Source organism: Ogataea philodendri, assembly GCF_020536065.1.
Source record: "Ogataea philodendri strain CBS6075 chromosome Unknown scaffold4, whole genome shotgun sequence".
Taxonomy (NCBI): Eukaryota; Fungi; Ascomycota; class Pichiomycetes; order Pichiales; family Pichiaceae; genus Ogataea; species Ogataea philodendri.
In genome coordinates this window covers 76,174-88,990 of record NW_025763821.1, presented here as the reverse complement: position 1 = coordinate 88,990, position 12,817 = coordinate 76,174, and the positions used below count along the sequence as shown (strand labels likewise).

Here is a 12,817-nt window from a genome sequence, read left to right as displayed (position 1 = left end):
ACCTGCTTGGAATACTATTTAAGATCGCGTTGTTCTTTCTGTTTGCGCTTGATGAGGGTGTTGTTGTAGGTTCCCAGGACGAAGTAGCAGAAGTTGAAAAACACGGCCCACTGGTTAGGCTTGAGGAATCTCTGGGCGACCAGGATGAAGATCGGACTGGAGATCCAGGACGACCGGATCACCGAGAACAGCGACTTCTGGAGCGCCAACTTGACTTTTTGCAGAGCCTCAGAGAGCTGGGATTTCGCAGACTCGAGGTCTTTGACCTTGGCCAGTTTGAGGTTGGCGATCAGGGAGATGTAGCTGACCATCAGGGCAGAGATGATAGGCGTGATGGTAGCCATGGAAGTGAGGATCTGGGCGAGTTTGAGTTTCTTGCTCAGCGGTGGACGGTAAACTTTCTGCAGTAGCTTGTAAGAGTAATGGGAAAAAGGCCCGTTGATTAACAAGCCGTACAAAAACATCAAAGGAACGCGTTTGGTGATGGAATGGGAGATAGTGATTGATTTGGAGCCGAGTTTGACAGTGTATTCCTTGGAATCTCCTGCGAAAAGCGATGCCAACTGTTCATTGAGGCCGTTCAAAACAGCCGCCGTGACCGCTTTGGTGGCCAAAGGACGCTTTTCAAGGGTGTCCAAATACTTTTTATTTAGATCTGATAACATGTTGACAATATTTTTCCAGCAGCTTTTGCTCGTATCAATTGCCATTTTCAGTTACCCTCCATGAGCTGAAAAATTTTTTAAATAAATTTTCTAAAGTTTTAACTTGATTTCTTTATAACTAAGTAACTATGGCATTCTCAGACAGAGGCGGCAGAGGCGGCAGCAGAGGAGGTCGTGGTGGATTCAGAGGGGCTTCCAGAGGAGGAGCCCGTGGCGGTTCGTTTGGCGGACGTGGCGGTTCTTTTGGAGGACGTGGTGGTGCCCGTGGTGGTAGAGGTGGAGCTCGTGGAGGACGTGGAGGAGCCCGTGGAGGAAGAGGCGGTGCTCGCGGAGGCAAAGGTGGTGCCGGCGCCAAGGTGATAATCGAACCACACAGACACGACGGAGTTTACATTGCCAGAGGAAAGGAGGATCTGCTTGTGACCAAGAACTTGGCAGCAGGAGAGTCTGTTTACGGTGAAAAGAGAATATCCGTCGACGAGCCATCCAAGGACGAGTCCACCCCAGCAACCAAGGTGGAGTACAGAGTTTGGAATCCATTCAGATCGAAGCTTGCTGCTGGTATTATGGGTGGTTTGGACGAGCTGTTCATTGCTCCAGGCAAGAAAGTTCTCTATTTGGGAGCAGCTTCCGGTACCTCTGTTTCGCACGTTGCTGACGTTGTCGGACCAGAAGGTGTTGTGTATGCTGTTGAGTTTTCGCACAGACCAGGAAGAGAGCTGATCGGTATGGCCAAGAAGAGACCTAATGTCATTCCTATCATCGAGGACGCTAGACACCCGCAAAAATACAGAATGTTGATTGGTATGGTCGACGTTGTGTTTGCCGACGTTGCCCAACCGGACCAAGCCAGAATTATTGCTCTCAACTCGCATCTGTTCCTCAAGGACAAGGGAGGAGTGGTGATTTCCATCAAGGCCAACTGTATTGATTCTACTGTTGATGCAGAGACTGTTTTCGCTAGAGAGGTGCAAAAGCTCAGAGAGGAGAGAATAAAGCCATTGGAGCAACTTACTTTGGAGCCTTACGAGAGAGATCACTGTATTGTGGTTGGAAGATACATGAGAAGCGGATTGTAAGAGGTCATAGAGGATAATGTGCGTTTGAAAAATCAATTCTAAATAGACTGGCTGTGCAGCAAAAAAATAACCTGTTTGTTTGAGTTACAATTTTTGTAATACAATCTATCGATCGGTGTTTTCAGGACCAAACCGTTTATAATTTTTTTGGTTCCGCCAATTTTATACCCTTGACAACTTGAGAACGAAGCGCGCGCTTATTATTCACCGATGAGTCGACGGAATTCGGTGATAGAACTGTTATCTGACTCGGAGGACAGTCTCATAGTTGGGTCCTCCAATCGCCATCGTATGAGACAAAGGCGACAGGCCCGGTCCACAACGCCACCGGAGGATCCGATCGTGATTCCTTCGGATGTGGAGGAGACCCATTCTGATGGAGACGTGGAGATCACAGGCGAACACGCCTTGGCCCCTACAGAGCGCAGAGCCTTTGCCAGGGCACAGAGACCGGGATTTACCTTGTACCAGCCAAACGGGCCGGTTTTCCAGCCAGACAACACAGTTAGGACCGCAGGATTACAGAGATTCATGCCAGCACAGAACGCGCGCCAGAGATTCCGTGCTCGTCATCCGAGAAGGGCTGCTACACACAGAGGACACTTCCACAACCAGGGATTCATTGAGAACGTACTTCGAGGCCACTTGTTTTCAAATTATTTGGACAACAATTACGACACAGACAGCTCGATGACGAGGCGAGTTTTGCGGGACCTTCGTGCGCGGGTTTCTTCCTTTGGCAACCCGCACAGCTCGGTCTTTGTTCCTGTAGCCACGAACGACGATTACATCACAGAAAGCGAAAACGACGAGATACCGCGCAGCATTATGGACGAGATTCGACGCAGGGAGCAGGACGAGGAGGACCGCAGAATACGGTCGCGGTCGAACGTCGCCAACAAGATGAAGACTACACAGGCGTCCAAGGCTGTGATTCCTGAAGATCAGCGCGGGATGTTTAGCAACGGGTTATTATCCAACCAAACATCGGTGTGTATTTTGTGCGGTGTTCCGCTCGCAGAAGGCATTCCGGCCGATTTTAGCACAAGCACGGACGTCGAGCTGAAGCGGAAGCTGGTGGTTCAGGACAAAATCATTTCTCCGTGGCAGTTTGGCAGAGACTTGACCACTGCTGATAAAGATTTGTCGAAAAAAGTGTTTTTTGGCAAGTGTGGCCATGTTTACTGCGGAAGATGTATCAACAACATCAACAGACACGCAAAACAGAAGAACAAGCCGAAGGGCAAGCGCAAGAAGGTGGACCTGGACAAGGTGAGTGTGGAGCAGCTGGACTTGAACGACCCAGAGTACTCTGCTCCAAACAGATGTGTGGCTCAGGACTGCAAGCGATTGCTGACGGGAAACTACTTCTTCCGCGAGCTGTACGTATAAAGTATGTATCATTAAGCGTATGTGAAGGTTGGGAACTGGACGCATTCGTCGTCGTCGCTGTCGTTGTCGCATAGATTGCACTTATGGGTATAGTAGGCCATATCGACCGGGTATTCGTCAGATTCCACCGTCTCAACGGAGGTGTGGAAGTTTTGCGGGAACAACGGGATCTTCGGATTGTACTGGTGTTTCTTGAAGTCCGGGAGGCTGGAGCTGAGCGGCAGCTTGGCGTTTTCGGATAGAAAGCCCGGCACAAAGGCAATTTTCAAGGAGTCGAAGATGTAGAACTTTCTGTCGCGTTTGTTGATGGCCTTGAACTCGAGCTCGTTGTGGAGTTTGCGCACGTTGATCTTGAGGTCCTGGTTGGACTCGGAGTTGTAGGTGATGGTGCTGTTTTTGCGGAACTTGATCACCTTTTTATGGTCTTTGCGGAGACTCGTCACGTCGTACGGGAACAGCAGCAGACTGGTGACGTTTTTCTCGTTGTTGTAGATGATCAGCTGGAGGGTTCCCTTTGGCGGGATTTGGAACCCTGGGAACCGGCGTTTGGACCCCCGTGAAGGGGACTTTCTCTCCTGACTCATATAATAGTCATTCAGGTTAACCTCAGCGAAATACGGCGAATCGGTGATATCTTTCAGACACGACGCGGTGAACGGCAAGGTGAGCTGTTTATGGTAGGTTTCTGACGAGACAGACATCTTCATTGTGAATGGCAACGGCTCTGATGGGGCAAGCAGCTCCGAAAACACCACAGACGAGGACGATCGACGCCGTCTGGAGACAGTGGGGACAACGGTGTGTTTGGAGCATTGGAAACATCTGAAGCTGTCCTTGACAGACTTGGCATGCACCTTGAACTTCTCGAGATCGTCCAGCGTCGACAGCTGCGATAACGACGACCTCCGTTTAGACATGGGATAATAAGGGGTTATACTAAATTATTTATTTAAACCCGCAACGATAAGCCATGCACCGCCACAAAACTGGGTGAGCCTAAAACATTGATATAAACTTCTTGCTAGTATGACGAGTAAGGTTGTTGTAAGTGGAATATAATTGCGCGGCTAACGGACAGGTTTTGGTGCTAGTGGCGGGAGTGGTTGTTGGCGGGTGTTTGAACTCGATCGTTACCAAGTACCAGGACATCCAGTGTGTGGCCCACTGCGACGAGCCGGGCAGGGAGGTTATGTTTGAAGAGCCGGTTTTGCAGACGTTGCAGATGTTTGTCGGGGAGATTTTGTGCTGGCTGCCTGTGCTGGTGATGCGATTGCGTAAGGGCGACGCGCCGGCCGTGGAAGCTGCCCCGTTGCTGGGGAAAAAACGTATCACCTCTTTCAAACAGACGCTGTTTCTGGCTACCCCCGCCGTGCTCGACTTCACGGCCACCACGTTGCTCAATGTCGGGCTGCTGTACACACCTGTTTCCATCTACCAGATGGTGAGAGGCTCGATCATTCTGTTTGTGGGGCTGTTTTCTGTTCTATGGCTGAAACGCACCATCACGACGCTCGAGTGGCTCAGTTTGTTTGTTGTTGTGTTTGGCGTGTTCATTGTTGGGCTGAGCGGGTCTTTGAGCTCTGCGGAAGAGTCTGATTCGTCCGCCGCGTTCAACGGCGACATGCTGTTTGGCCTGTTCATCATTGTTGTTGGAATCATGTTCAACGCTCTGCAGTTTGTGGTGGAAGAAAAGGCGCTTGCGTCGCTGGAGGTGAGCCCGTTGGAGGTTGTCGGGTACGAGGGCATGTACGGGGCCGCCGTGACGTTTGCAACGATGTGCGCGGGCCATCTGCTGGGCCATCGCACCCGGGCCGACTTCTGGGACATGGGCTACGCTTTCCAAGTGATGTTTACCAACGGGCCGGTGCTGGTGAGCTCGCTGCTGATCATGGTGTGCATCTCGACGTTCAACTTCTCGGGGGTGTCGCTTACACACACGCTGAGCGCGACATCAAGGTCGACAATCGACACCTCGCGCACCTTGCTGGTGTGGCTGGTGTCCCTGGCTCTGGGCTGGGAGCAGTTCAAAACTCTGCAATTGCTGGGCTTCTCACTGCTGTTGTACGGCACGTTGGTGTTCAACGGGGTGATTGAGGCGGAAAAGAGCAGACTGTTGCCAAATTGGCTCAAACAGCGCTCAACGCAGCCACTCATAACTATAGATGAGCCACTGGAAAGGTTCTAAAAAATTACATTATAATTTACCCTATCGTTTTCGACATGGACTCGCAACGCTTGTTTCGGTTCCCGCTGCTGCGCTTCCCCAACACACAATCGGCCAAGTCGGCAGCCATCTACGTGGCTGGTGCGCTGTATGCGATTGGGTTCTGGTCGATGGTGGACGCCTCGATCTTCTCGAAAACAGTCAACGCCTCTGTGGTGCACGTCACCTTTGTGGACTGGATCCCGTTCATCTGCAGCACATTGGGCACTCTGATCGTCAACATGATAGACAAGAAACAGCTGCTGTCGGCGGACAGCTTTGGGAGCGGCTCGATCAGATGGCAGGCCCGGCTGGTGCTATTTATCGGCTGCACGCTGTTGGCCGTGGGAATGTCGGGAAGTGCCTTGCTTGTGATTCTCAAGTACGTGGTGAAGGGCTACACGTCGATGCCGACGCTCGGAATGGCATTGGAGAACATCTACGCTACAGGAAGCATCACGTTGAGCTGTATTATTTTGTGGGTTGTCCAGAACGTGGAGGAGGACTATAATTATTCGTTGGCGTTGTAATGCAAATACTCAAGACTCATCAACAAGAATCTCCTTGACCGTGTCACCAAGCACGCGTAGCTCGTAGTCGCTGAAGTTGTACAGCATGTTGTGCACGTTGACAGGGGAGTTTGTGGTGCGGCTGATCGCATGGAAGTTTGGCGACCGCAATGGCTTGAAGAACTCGTGGGCCAAGATCGCAGGCGGCCGCAAACGGTCCTGCGGACGGTACACAAGCACCTTCTCCAAAAGATCGATCGCGACCGCGCTGGCGTGCGAAAAGGTCTTTTGGAACCGCGTCGACAGCTTGGACGTGTACAGTCGGTGAGAGTACATCGGTCCGTTGTAGCTCGGGTTCGACTCGAAGATGAACTCCTTGTCTGGCGGACCCAGCAGCTTCGAAATCTCTCTCAGTTGCAACATCGGGTCCTGGCCTTGGAACACCGGCTTACCGATAAACATCTCGGCAACCACACAGCCAAGCCCCCATATATCGATTTGAGTCGTGTAGAGAGCACATCCCACAATTAGCTCTGGCGCACGATAGTATCGGGAACAGATGTAGGACACAGACGGCTGGTTGTACTCCAGTTTCTTGGCCGAGCCAAAGTCGCAGATCTTGAGCACTAAAGTATCTGGGTCGATCAGAATGTTGGAAGGCTTGATATCTCTATGGCAAATTCCAAAACTATGCAAATAATTCATTCCTCTGGCAATCTGGAACGAGTAGACCTGTATATGGGACTCGTGTAGAATCAGGTTCGCGGTATGGTATCTTTTGATTTCTGTCTGGAGGGTGCACGGCAGCGATTCCATCACCAGATGCTGGTACAGCTTGCCGCGGTCCTCTGCGTTCGGGTAGTTGAAGAAGTACTTGAGCGACACCACGTTCGGGTGCGACGTTTGTCTCAGGATCTCCAGTTCTCTGGATTTGTACTCTGTTTGGGCCGGCACTTTCTTGATGGCAAAGGGACCCAGCCACTGGTCGTCGGAGGTCGTTGCGTTGCGCAATTGCGCCTTGGTCACGGTGCCAAACGCCCCCTCCCCGATCTTGGCCAGGTCCTTCACCACCATCGGCTTAGTCACGTTGGTATGGTTGTTGGTCACTTCCTCCACCAAATACTCAGCTGTCATCTTGAGGGTCGGTTTCAAACTTTGAACAAGCACAAACAAGGTGTGTAGAATTTAAGCGGCGGTTAATCCAAGCGTCAATCAGCGCACCGATCCACAAATCTGTATTCGCCCACGGAATAAAAACCTGTTGTGTCTTGTTCTGGATAATCTCCGTAAACAAACGTCGCACAACGCACTCTCGCGCAATTCACCACCCAGGCGAGGGAGGGGGGCCCACCCCTGCACCAGAAAATTTTGGAACATTATTCTTTGTCCTAATATTAGCACCAATGCTTAGAGGTTGTAACAGAGCCTGGACAGGGCTCGGATCGGTGCGTGCGTTTTCGCGAGTCAGCGCGTTGGGACAGGAGCCCAAGTCGGGCGCCACTTTGGGCGCCATTCTCAACCAGAAACCAGCACAGAACAAGAAGAAACCTACAAAATTGAAGCTCGTCAAATACGTCCTCCACGGCTTCTTCCGCAAAAACAACTCATTCTTGACACTCTCCAAGGTCGAGTACGACCCTGCGTTTGAACAGAAGAACCCGCATCTCTCGTTCAACGAGAAGGTGTTGTACTACCTTACGTTGCAAGAAAAAACAGTCTACACACTCAACACCGGTACCGTGGGTTTCCGCGGGGCCCAGCGCGGCGAGTACGAGGCAGGATACCAGCTGGCGTCGGCGTTTTTCCGTACCATCAGAGAACGTCAGTACCTCAAACAAGATGTGAACGTTGAAGTGGTGGTGAAAGAGTTTGGTAAAGGAAGACTGGCCTTTTTCGACGCATTGACTGGAAAAGAAGGAATGGGCATTAGAGAACGCGTGTCGAAACTGTCGGACCTCACACCGGTCAAGATCGGAGGTGTCCAGGGCCCAACTCCAAGACGGTTGTGATCTGCTTGTACATATGAAAAATAAAACTGGGAATCCACCATCACGTGACTAAAATTGCGGGTTGGATGCCCTTCTGTATTTGAAAAATTTTAGCTGAAAAATATCTTTAAACAACTATGGCTCCAACTACCAAAGCACAAACCGCCAAAAAGGCTGCCATTAAAGGTTCCAACTCGTCGAAGGCCTTGAAGGTGAGAACCAACACCACCTTCAGACTTCCAAAGACCTTGAAGCTTGCCAGATCGCCAAAATACACCAAGTCTGTGCCTCACTACCCAAGAAGCGATGCTTACAAAGTGATTGTCCAACCAATCACCAGCGAGACCGCCATGAAGAAGGTCGAGGACGGTAACACCTTGGTTTTCCAAGTTGACCTCAAGTCCAACAAATACCAAATCAAGCAGGCCATCAAGGACCTGTACGAGGTGGACGTTGAGAAGGTGAACACTTTGGTGAGACCAAACGGAACCAAGAAGGCTTACGTCAGACTCACTGCTGATTACGACGCTCTTGACATTGCCAACAAGATCGGTTACATCTAGATAGCGGAGAATGAACTAATCATATGAGAATAATAAATAAGTAAATCATCATTATTGTCCAAAGTTGAGACCTGTTTTGATATTCCCAGCCAGTTTTCTGCACGAGATACGAAGCAGCTCTTTTTCCTTGTCGTTGATTCTAGTGAGGATATCGCTTTTGATTTCCTTGACACCGTCTTTACTCAGAACAACCGGCATAGCAAAGTAGTCCAGGCTTGCCCCGCCGGAGATGCTCTTGACGAGCGCCTTGGTCTCCTTGGCTCCTGGAATCGAGTCGTCCAGGTAAATGTATGTGGATTCGATGATGCTTTGCTCTGTGGTGGAGGAAGCCAGCACAGCGTGCAAAAACTTGTAGCCTGCGTACGCCATGGACAACGTGGCACTGCCGCCTCCATTCTTGGCCTTCACAACCAAGTCTCCCGCGTACTGAACCTTGTGCACGAGCTCGTCCATCTTTTCGGGAGGCTCTAGCAAGTAAACGTGCGGAGCACACACAGAGTACAAAGGAACAATCGTCTCGCCCGCGTGGCCACCCACAACACGGATGTTATACGACGTTGGGGCCTGGTCGGCCTCGTGGGACGCCAGCTCCGCAATAAACGAGTTGGACCGGACCGAATCTAAAGTGGTGACTCCAAACAGCTTGCGAGGATTAAATGTGCCCTTTTTTTTAAACGTCTCTGCAAAAACTGGAACGATCGAGTTGACCGGGTTGGTGATCACAAGAACAAAGGCATCTGGACAGGTGTCGGAGATGGCAGAGGCGATGTCTGCGCTGATGCCCGCGTTGATCTGGAACAGATCGTCTCTGGTCATGCCGGGCTTTCTAGGAACACCCGCAGGAATCACCACGATGTCCGATCCTTTCAATGACTCCACCAGCCCCGTGTCGCCCGCGTCCGACTTCAGATGGTAGGTCACCCTGGTGTCGGTATCAATGTGGGACAAGTCCGTGCCGATTCCATAAACGTTCACCACGTCGTACAACGCCAGGTCCGAGATATACGGGTTGAGCTTCAACATAAGAGACAATGGCTGGCCAATCCCGCCAGCAGCACCCAAAACAGTCACTTTCACCATGTTGCAAAGATCTGAGAAAACAATATAAAAAAAAGTGACGGCTACGCTGCCTATTTATGTGTGCCCCACTATTTTGCAATCCTGTGTACATGACCTAAAAATTCTGCCGCACGCGCACTCCATCTCCGGCTCCGGTGGGTAGCCTTTCAGGCCACGGGGCGGCAATAGGCTATATAGACGGGGAAACACAGAGGGTTGTGGACTCACTGGGCCGGTTGCGGCCGTTAAGGGGCCCGGTTGACAGCTCCTGGGAGGTTGCTTTGCGCAATTTCGGAGTTTCAGGTGTCCGGATTTGCTGATAAGTAAAACTTGGACGTCGTCAGCGTGAACAATAACCGGTCCAGAAACGGCAATGGGTGCTGACCAGAAAATTGTCATTTTTTCGCACACCCCTGGTTTGTCGGTTTTATCCATCCCTTGTGTGGGGGTCACAAACACACCAAGCGAGCCGACAGAAACTAAAACGGTGTTGGTGGGGCACTTCAGAAAGGCCCCCAGCCGTTGCGTCACTAATTCACTTGTTTATAGAGCACACGAAAACACTCAAAACACCAAATTTCGCATTCCCAACTCTGGCTGCCTCCCCTGGCTGCCTCCGGCCCTGGCTTCCTCCCACCTCCTGGAATATATTTTTCCCTGGCTGTGCAAGGCTGTGCAGGCCTATAGGCGTTGTTTCGGCCAGTTTTTTCAGCACTTTTGTTGACATGTCTCTTCTTGAACAATCGCTGGACGATATAATTAACAGTGGCGATTCTGGCCCGAGAAAGCCGCAGAACAGGGCTCCGCGCAGACCGTCGCGCGGCGTCTCGAAACACAACGCAAGACCGGGCAAACCCAGAAGACCCCACAGACCGCAACCGCTTCCTCGCAGCAAAGAAGCTGAGGAACTGAGTGGGGGGCGTCCATATTTGAGGATCTCGAATCTCCACCCAGAGCTTACTGAAAAAGATTTGTCAGGACTGTTTTCCAGTGTGGGGGACCTGCTGTTCACCAAAATAGAGTACAATACCAGGGGAGAGTCCACAGGAGTCGCGTTCATTGGGTTCCACAACCCTGCCGACTGCGAGTTCGCGATCGACAGATTCGACGGGCGCAGGGCAGCGGGGCAGGTGATCAGTGTCGAGAACGCCATCCCATTGTCGCAGCGGATCTCCATTTCTAAACGGGGAAAGAAAGCGGGGCCCCGTGAGAGAGCACCTAAACAGAGCCGGAAGTCGGTGGAGGAGCTGGATGCCGAGCTCAATAGCTACATGGGGGGCCCTAGCGAGGAGCCTGCACCAACCGTTTCCGAAGAGCCAGCCCCAGCGGGGGATGCTGAGTCTGCGTTCCCAGCCACAGATATGATGGTGGAGTGAATTCTGGAAAAAAATTATCTCACTGTATAACTAACTAACTACATGTTTTGAATGTAAAACGGCTTATCTTACAACTATTTAATGTCCACCGGCACCCAACTCGACGGCTGGAGGGCAGTTCAATGCACCCTTGATAGAACCGTAGAGGGCAAATTGCAAAGAGGTCAAGGTACCGACCATGATCAATCTGGTTGGCAGACCAGCGAAGGAACCTCTAACACCAAGCTCTCCAGCAAGTTGAGCAAGGAGACCCAAGGTGGATTGACCTGGAGCCTTCTTAGTCTTGTTGACCTTGGAAAGCAAAGTGTCGGCTGGTTGGGAAACGATGGCGGCAGCGCAACCGGCAATGACACCGGCACCAAGGTTGATACCGGTAACAGCAGTGGAGGAAAGCTTTTCCTTTGGAGTTGGGATGAAACCGTAGATGGCAGCAGAAGCTCTCTCGTAAGTCAAGAACTTAGCAATGTTGTAAGGAATCTGCTTGAACAAGATTGGGGTGAAACCGTTGTAGAAAGAGCCTGGGCCCTCCTCTCTCAAAATTCTGGCGAATCCACCAACCAAACCGTTGGCAAATGTTGGCTGGGAAACCAATCTGATTCTGGTAGCCTCCAATGGACACAGAGCAATGTCAGCAAAGAACTCGGCAATAGCAGCAGAACCAATGTAGATGGCGTCCTTGTATTGGACGGCGGTTTGGTATCCGACAGCGTCAATAAAAGTTTTCTTGAACAATTCGTAACCACCGAATTTGAAGGCACCCTGCATGGAGTAACCCAAAACAGTTGGGCCCAAACCGGTCAGCAAAGCACCAGCACCCTCGTTGGCAACGATCTTCTTCAACGAACCAACCATACCGGTGTTGTACACGGTAGGCTCAAGTTGAATTCTGGTCTTAATAACATCGATTGGGGTCATAGATCCGTGGGTAACACCGCAACCAATGGCACCAGCAAGGGCGAACTTGGCGTAGTCAGTCACAGAATAGTTAGGGGTCTGATAGATAGAAGCCATCTTGAATATTATGCGTTCTATGAGTGATCTAGAAGAAGATACGTAAGATTGAAGAAGAGAAAAATTTGGACCGTTTTTTTACGTAAGTAAGTTGAAGAAAACGCGGTATTTGATTGGATTACATTTTTTCTTTTTTCAATTTAACTCCGAGCCCTTAGTTTCCCTAACCCGCTCCACCACCTGTGCCATTCCGGGCGCGCCTTTCTGTTTCGAACATTGATCCGACAATGCGTTGATGCCCGGGATCTTTTCTTTTGCCATGTAGGCTTCTACTCTTGCAACCGCACCAGCCACGTCCCCTTCCTCACCCGCCACCAGCTCCAACAACCGAGCCACACGCTGCAGCCGGTTGAAATAGGTGGTTTCTGTAGAGCTCCATTGCGGGTACTGCTGCAACAGCGTCCGGATCGGCATCTTGTCTGGGGTGCTTGCGTTTCCCACAAACCACGCCTCGTACAGCTGCCGAACACTCAAGCTTTTATTTTGACGGGGACCCCGTGGCAGCCGGTAATTTCGCACGCTGTCTGGGATTTCCGCTGCCCGGCCTGCTCGGGATGTAATTTTCGCCCGCCCAGGCTTCAGTTCCGGCTTGTACTCTCTCTGCAGCCGTCCCAGCTGCAGTTTCAGCCGGCGCAGTTCCTGGACCTTGGATTCAATTGTATTTTCCGTCTCCAGCACCTGCCCCAAAGACAACATCTCTTTGATCCGTAGCTGCTGCTGTCCGATCCCGTCCAGACGGGACCTGCACTCGGCCGTCCGCTGTTTCAGCTCCTGTCGCAGTCGCTGAATCACTAGAGCCTTCTGCTGGGCAAATACGTCGTCAAGCACGGCGCCTACACGGTCCCAAAATTGTTCGTTTTCCACATCGTGCTCCAGCCCGGAGATCTGCTCTGTCAAAGTGTCTATTCTATCGTCCATCGACAGTCGACAAGATTTTTAGTAGCTAAAAACAGAGGAATTTATATAAAAAGG

At 51.2% G+C, this 12,817-nt stretch overlaps 18 protein-coding genes across 18 annotated transcripts; 9 read left to right on the top strand and 9 right to left on the bottom strand.

Moving 5' to 3' along the window:
- Nucleotides 1–14: 14 nt before the first annotated feature.
- On the bottom strand, nucleotides 15–665 carry OGAPHI_000954 (uncharacterized protein; the record flags this gene model as incomplete). The annotated part of the gene is made up of 1 exon (XM_046209105.1): nucleotides 15–665. The coding sequence occupies one exon, from the start codon at nucleotides 663–665 to the stop codon at nucleotides 15–17; it is 651 nt and encodes a 216-aa protein (XP_046063864.1).
- Nucleotides 666–793: 128 nt separating this feature from the next.
- OGAPHI_000952 (uncharacterized protein) lies at nucleotides 794–1,744 on the top strand (the record flags this gene model as incomplete). Its single annotated transcript, XM_046209103.1, has 1 exon — nucleotides 794–1,744. One exon carries the CDS (start codon nucleotides 794–796, stop codon nucleotides 1,742–1,744), a length of 951 nt encoding a protein of 316 aa, XP_046063862.1.
- On the bottom strand, nucleotides 803–1,578 carry OGAPHI_000953 (uncharacterized protein; the record flags this gene model as incomplete). The annotated part of the gene is made up of 2 exons (XM_046209104.1): nucleotides 803–1,352; nucleotides 1,457–1,578. The coding sequence occupies 2 exons, from the start codon at nucleotides 1,576–1,578 to the stop codon at nucleotides 803–805; spliced, it is 672 nt and encodes a 223-aa protein (XP_046063863.1).
- A 200-nt stretch (nucleotides 1,745–1,944) lies between the features above and the next one.
- Nucleotides 1,945–2,277, bottom strand: OGAPHI_000951 (uncharacterized protein; the record flags this gene model as incomplete). The annotated part of the gene is made up of 1 exon (XM_046209102.1): nucleotides 1,945–2,277. One exon carries the CDS (start codon nucleotides 2,275–2,277, stop codon nucleotides 1,945–1,947), a length of 333 nt encoding a protein of 110 aa, XP_046063861.1.
- Nucleotides 2,036–3,696, top strand: OGAPHI_000950 (uncharacterized protein; the record flags this gene model as incomplete). The annotated part of the gene is made up of 2 exons (XM_046209101.1): nucleotides 2,036–3,130; nucleotides 3,379–3,696. The coding sequence occupies 2 exons, from the start codon at nucleotides 2,036–2,038 to the stop codon at nucleotides 3,694–3,696; spliced, it is 1,413 nt and encodes a 470-aa protein (XP_046063860.1).
- On the bottom strand, nucleotides 3,148–4,053 carry OGAPHI_000949 (uncharacterized protein; the record flags this gene model as incomplete). Its single annotated transcript, XM_046209100.1, has 1 exon — nucleotides 3,148–4,053. One exon carries the CDS (start codon nucleotides 4,051–4,053, stop codon nucleotides 3,148–3,150), a length of 906 nt encoding a protein of 301 aa, XP_046063859.1.
- Nucleotides 4,054–4,325: 272 nt separating this feature from the next.
- On the top strand, nucleotides 4,326–5,321 carry OGAPHI_000947 (uncharacterized protein; the record flags this gene model as incomplete). The annotated part of the gene is made up of 1 exon (XM_046209097.1): nucleotides 4,326–5,321. The coding sequence occupies one exon, from the start codon at nucleotides 4,326–4,328 to the stop codon at nucleotides 5,319–5,321; it is 996 nt and encodes a 331-aa protein (XP_046063857.1).
- Nucleotides 4,568–4,882, bottom strand: OGAPHI_000948 (uncharacterized protein; the record flags this gene model as incomplete). Its single annotated transcript, XM_046209099.1, has 1 exon — nucleotides 4,568–4,882. One exon carries the CDS (start codon nucleotides 4,880–4,882, stop codon nucleotides 4,568–4,570), a length of 315 nt encoding a protein of 104 aa, XP_046063858.1.
- Nucleotides 5,322–5,356: 35 nt separating the features above from the next.
- Nucleotides 5,357–5,869, top strand: OGAPHI_000946 (uncharacterized protein; the record flags this gene model as incomplete). The annotated part of the gene is made up of 1 exon (XM_046209096.1): nucleotides 5,357–5,869. One exon carries the CDS (start codon nucleotides 5,357–5,359, stop codon nucleotides 5,867–5,869), a length of 513 nt encoding a protein of 170 aa, XP_046063856.1.
- Nucleotides 5,870–5,878: 9 nt separating this feature from the next.
- On the bottom strand, nucleotides 5,879–6,982 carry OGAPHI_000945 (uncharacterized protein; the record flags this gene model as incomplete). Its single annotated transcript, XM_046209095.1, has 1 exon — nucleotides 5,879–6,982. One exon carries the CDS (start codon nucleotides 6,980–6,982, stop codon nucleotides 5,879–5,881), a length of 1,104 nt encoding a protein of 367 aa, XP_046063855.1.
- A 269-nt stretch (nucleotides 6,983–7,251) lies between these two features.
- On the top strand, nucleotides 7,252–7,857 carry OGAPHI_000944 (uncharacterized protein; the record flags this gene model as incomplete). The annotated part of the gene is made up of 1 exon (XM_046209094.1): nucleotides 7,252–7,857. The coding sequence occupies one exon, from the start codon at nucleotides 7,252–7,254 to the stop codon at nucleotides 7,855–7,857; it is 606 nt and encodes a 201-aa protein (XP_046063854.1).
- A 116-nt stretch (nucleotides 7,858–7,973) lies between these two features.
- OGAPHI_000943 (uncharacterized protein) lies at nucleotides 7,974–8,399 on the top strand (the record flags this gene model as incomplete). Its single annotated transcript, XM_046209093.1, has 1 exon — nucleotides 7,974–8,399. One exon carries the CDS (start codon nucleotides 7,974–7,976, stop codon nucleotides 8,397–8,399), a length of 426 nt encoding a protein of 141 aa, XP_046063853.1.
- Nucleotides 8,400–8,450: 51 nt separating this feature from the next.
- On the bottom strand, nucleotides 8,451–9,479 carry OGAPHI_000941 (uncharacterized protein; the record flags this gene model as incomplete). Its single annotated transcript, XM_046209091.1, has 1 exon — nucleotides 8,451–9,479. One exon carries the CDS (start codon nucleotides 9,477–9,479, stop codon nucleotides 8,451–8,453), a length of 1,029 nt encoding a protein of 342 aa, XP_046063851.1.
- Nucleotides 8,944–9,315, top strand: OGAPHI_000942 (uncharacterized protein; the record flags this gene model as incomplete). Its single annotated transcript, XM_046209092.1, has 1 exon — nucleotides 8,944–9,315. One exon carries the CDS (start codon nucleotides 8,944–8,946, stop codon nucleotides 9,313–9,315), a length of 372 nt encoding a protein of 123 aa, XP_046063852.1.
- Nucleotides 9,480–10,183: 704 nt separating the features above from the next.
- On the top strand, nucleotides 10,184–10,834 carry OGAPHI_000940 (uncharacterized protein; the record flags this gene model as incomplete). The annotated part of the gene is made up of 1 exon (XM_046209090.1): nucleotides 10,184–10,834. The coding sequence occupies one exon, from the start codon at nucleotides 10,184–10,186 to the stop codon at nucleotides 10,832–10,834; it is 651 nt and encodes a 216-aa protein (XP_046063850.1).
- A 78-nt stretch (nucleotides 10,835–10,912) lies between these two features.
- Nucleotides 10,913–11,845, bottom strand: OGAPHI_000939 (uncharacterized protein; the record flags this gene model as incomplete). Its single annotated transcript, XM_046209089.1, has 1 exon — nucleotides 10,913–11,845. One exon carries the CDS (start codon nucleotides 11,843–11,845, stop codon nucleotides 10,913–10,915), a length of 933 nt encoding a protein of 310 aa, XP_046063849.1.
- OGAPHI_000938 (uncharacterized protein) lies at nucleotides 10,916–11,872 on the top strand (the record flags this gene model as incomplete). Its single annotated transcript, XM_046209088.1, has 1 exon — nucleotides 10,916–11,872. The coding sequence occupies one exon, from the start codon at nucleotides 10,916–10,918 to the stop codon at nucleotides 11,870–11,872; it is 957 nt and encodes a 318-aa protein (XP_046063848.1).
- A 108-nt stretch (nucleotides 11,873–11,980) lies between these two features.
- Nucleotides 11,981–12,763, bottom strand: OGAPHI_000937 (uncharacterized protein; the record flags this gene model as incomplete). The annotated part of the gene is made up of 1 exon (XM_046209086.1): nucleotides 11,981–12,763. One exon carries the CDS (start codon nucleotides 12,761–12,763, stop codon nucleotides 11,981–11,983), a length of 783 nt encoding a protein of 260 aa, XP_046063847.1.
- Between the last annotated feature and the right edge of the window lie 54 nt (nucleotides 12,764–12,817).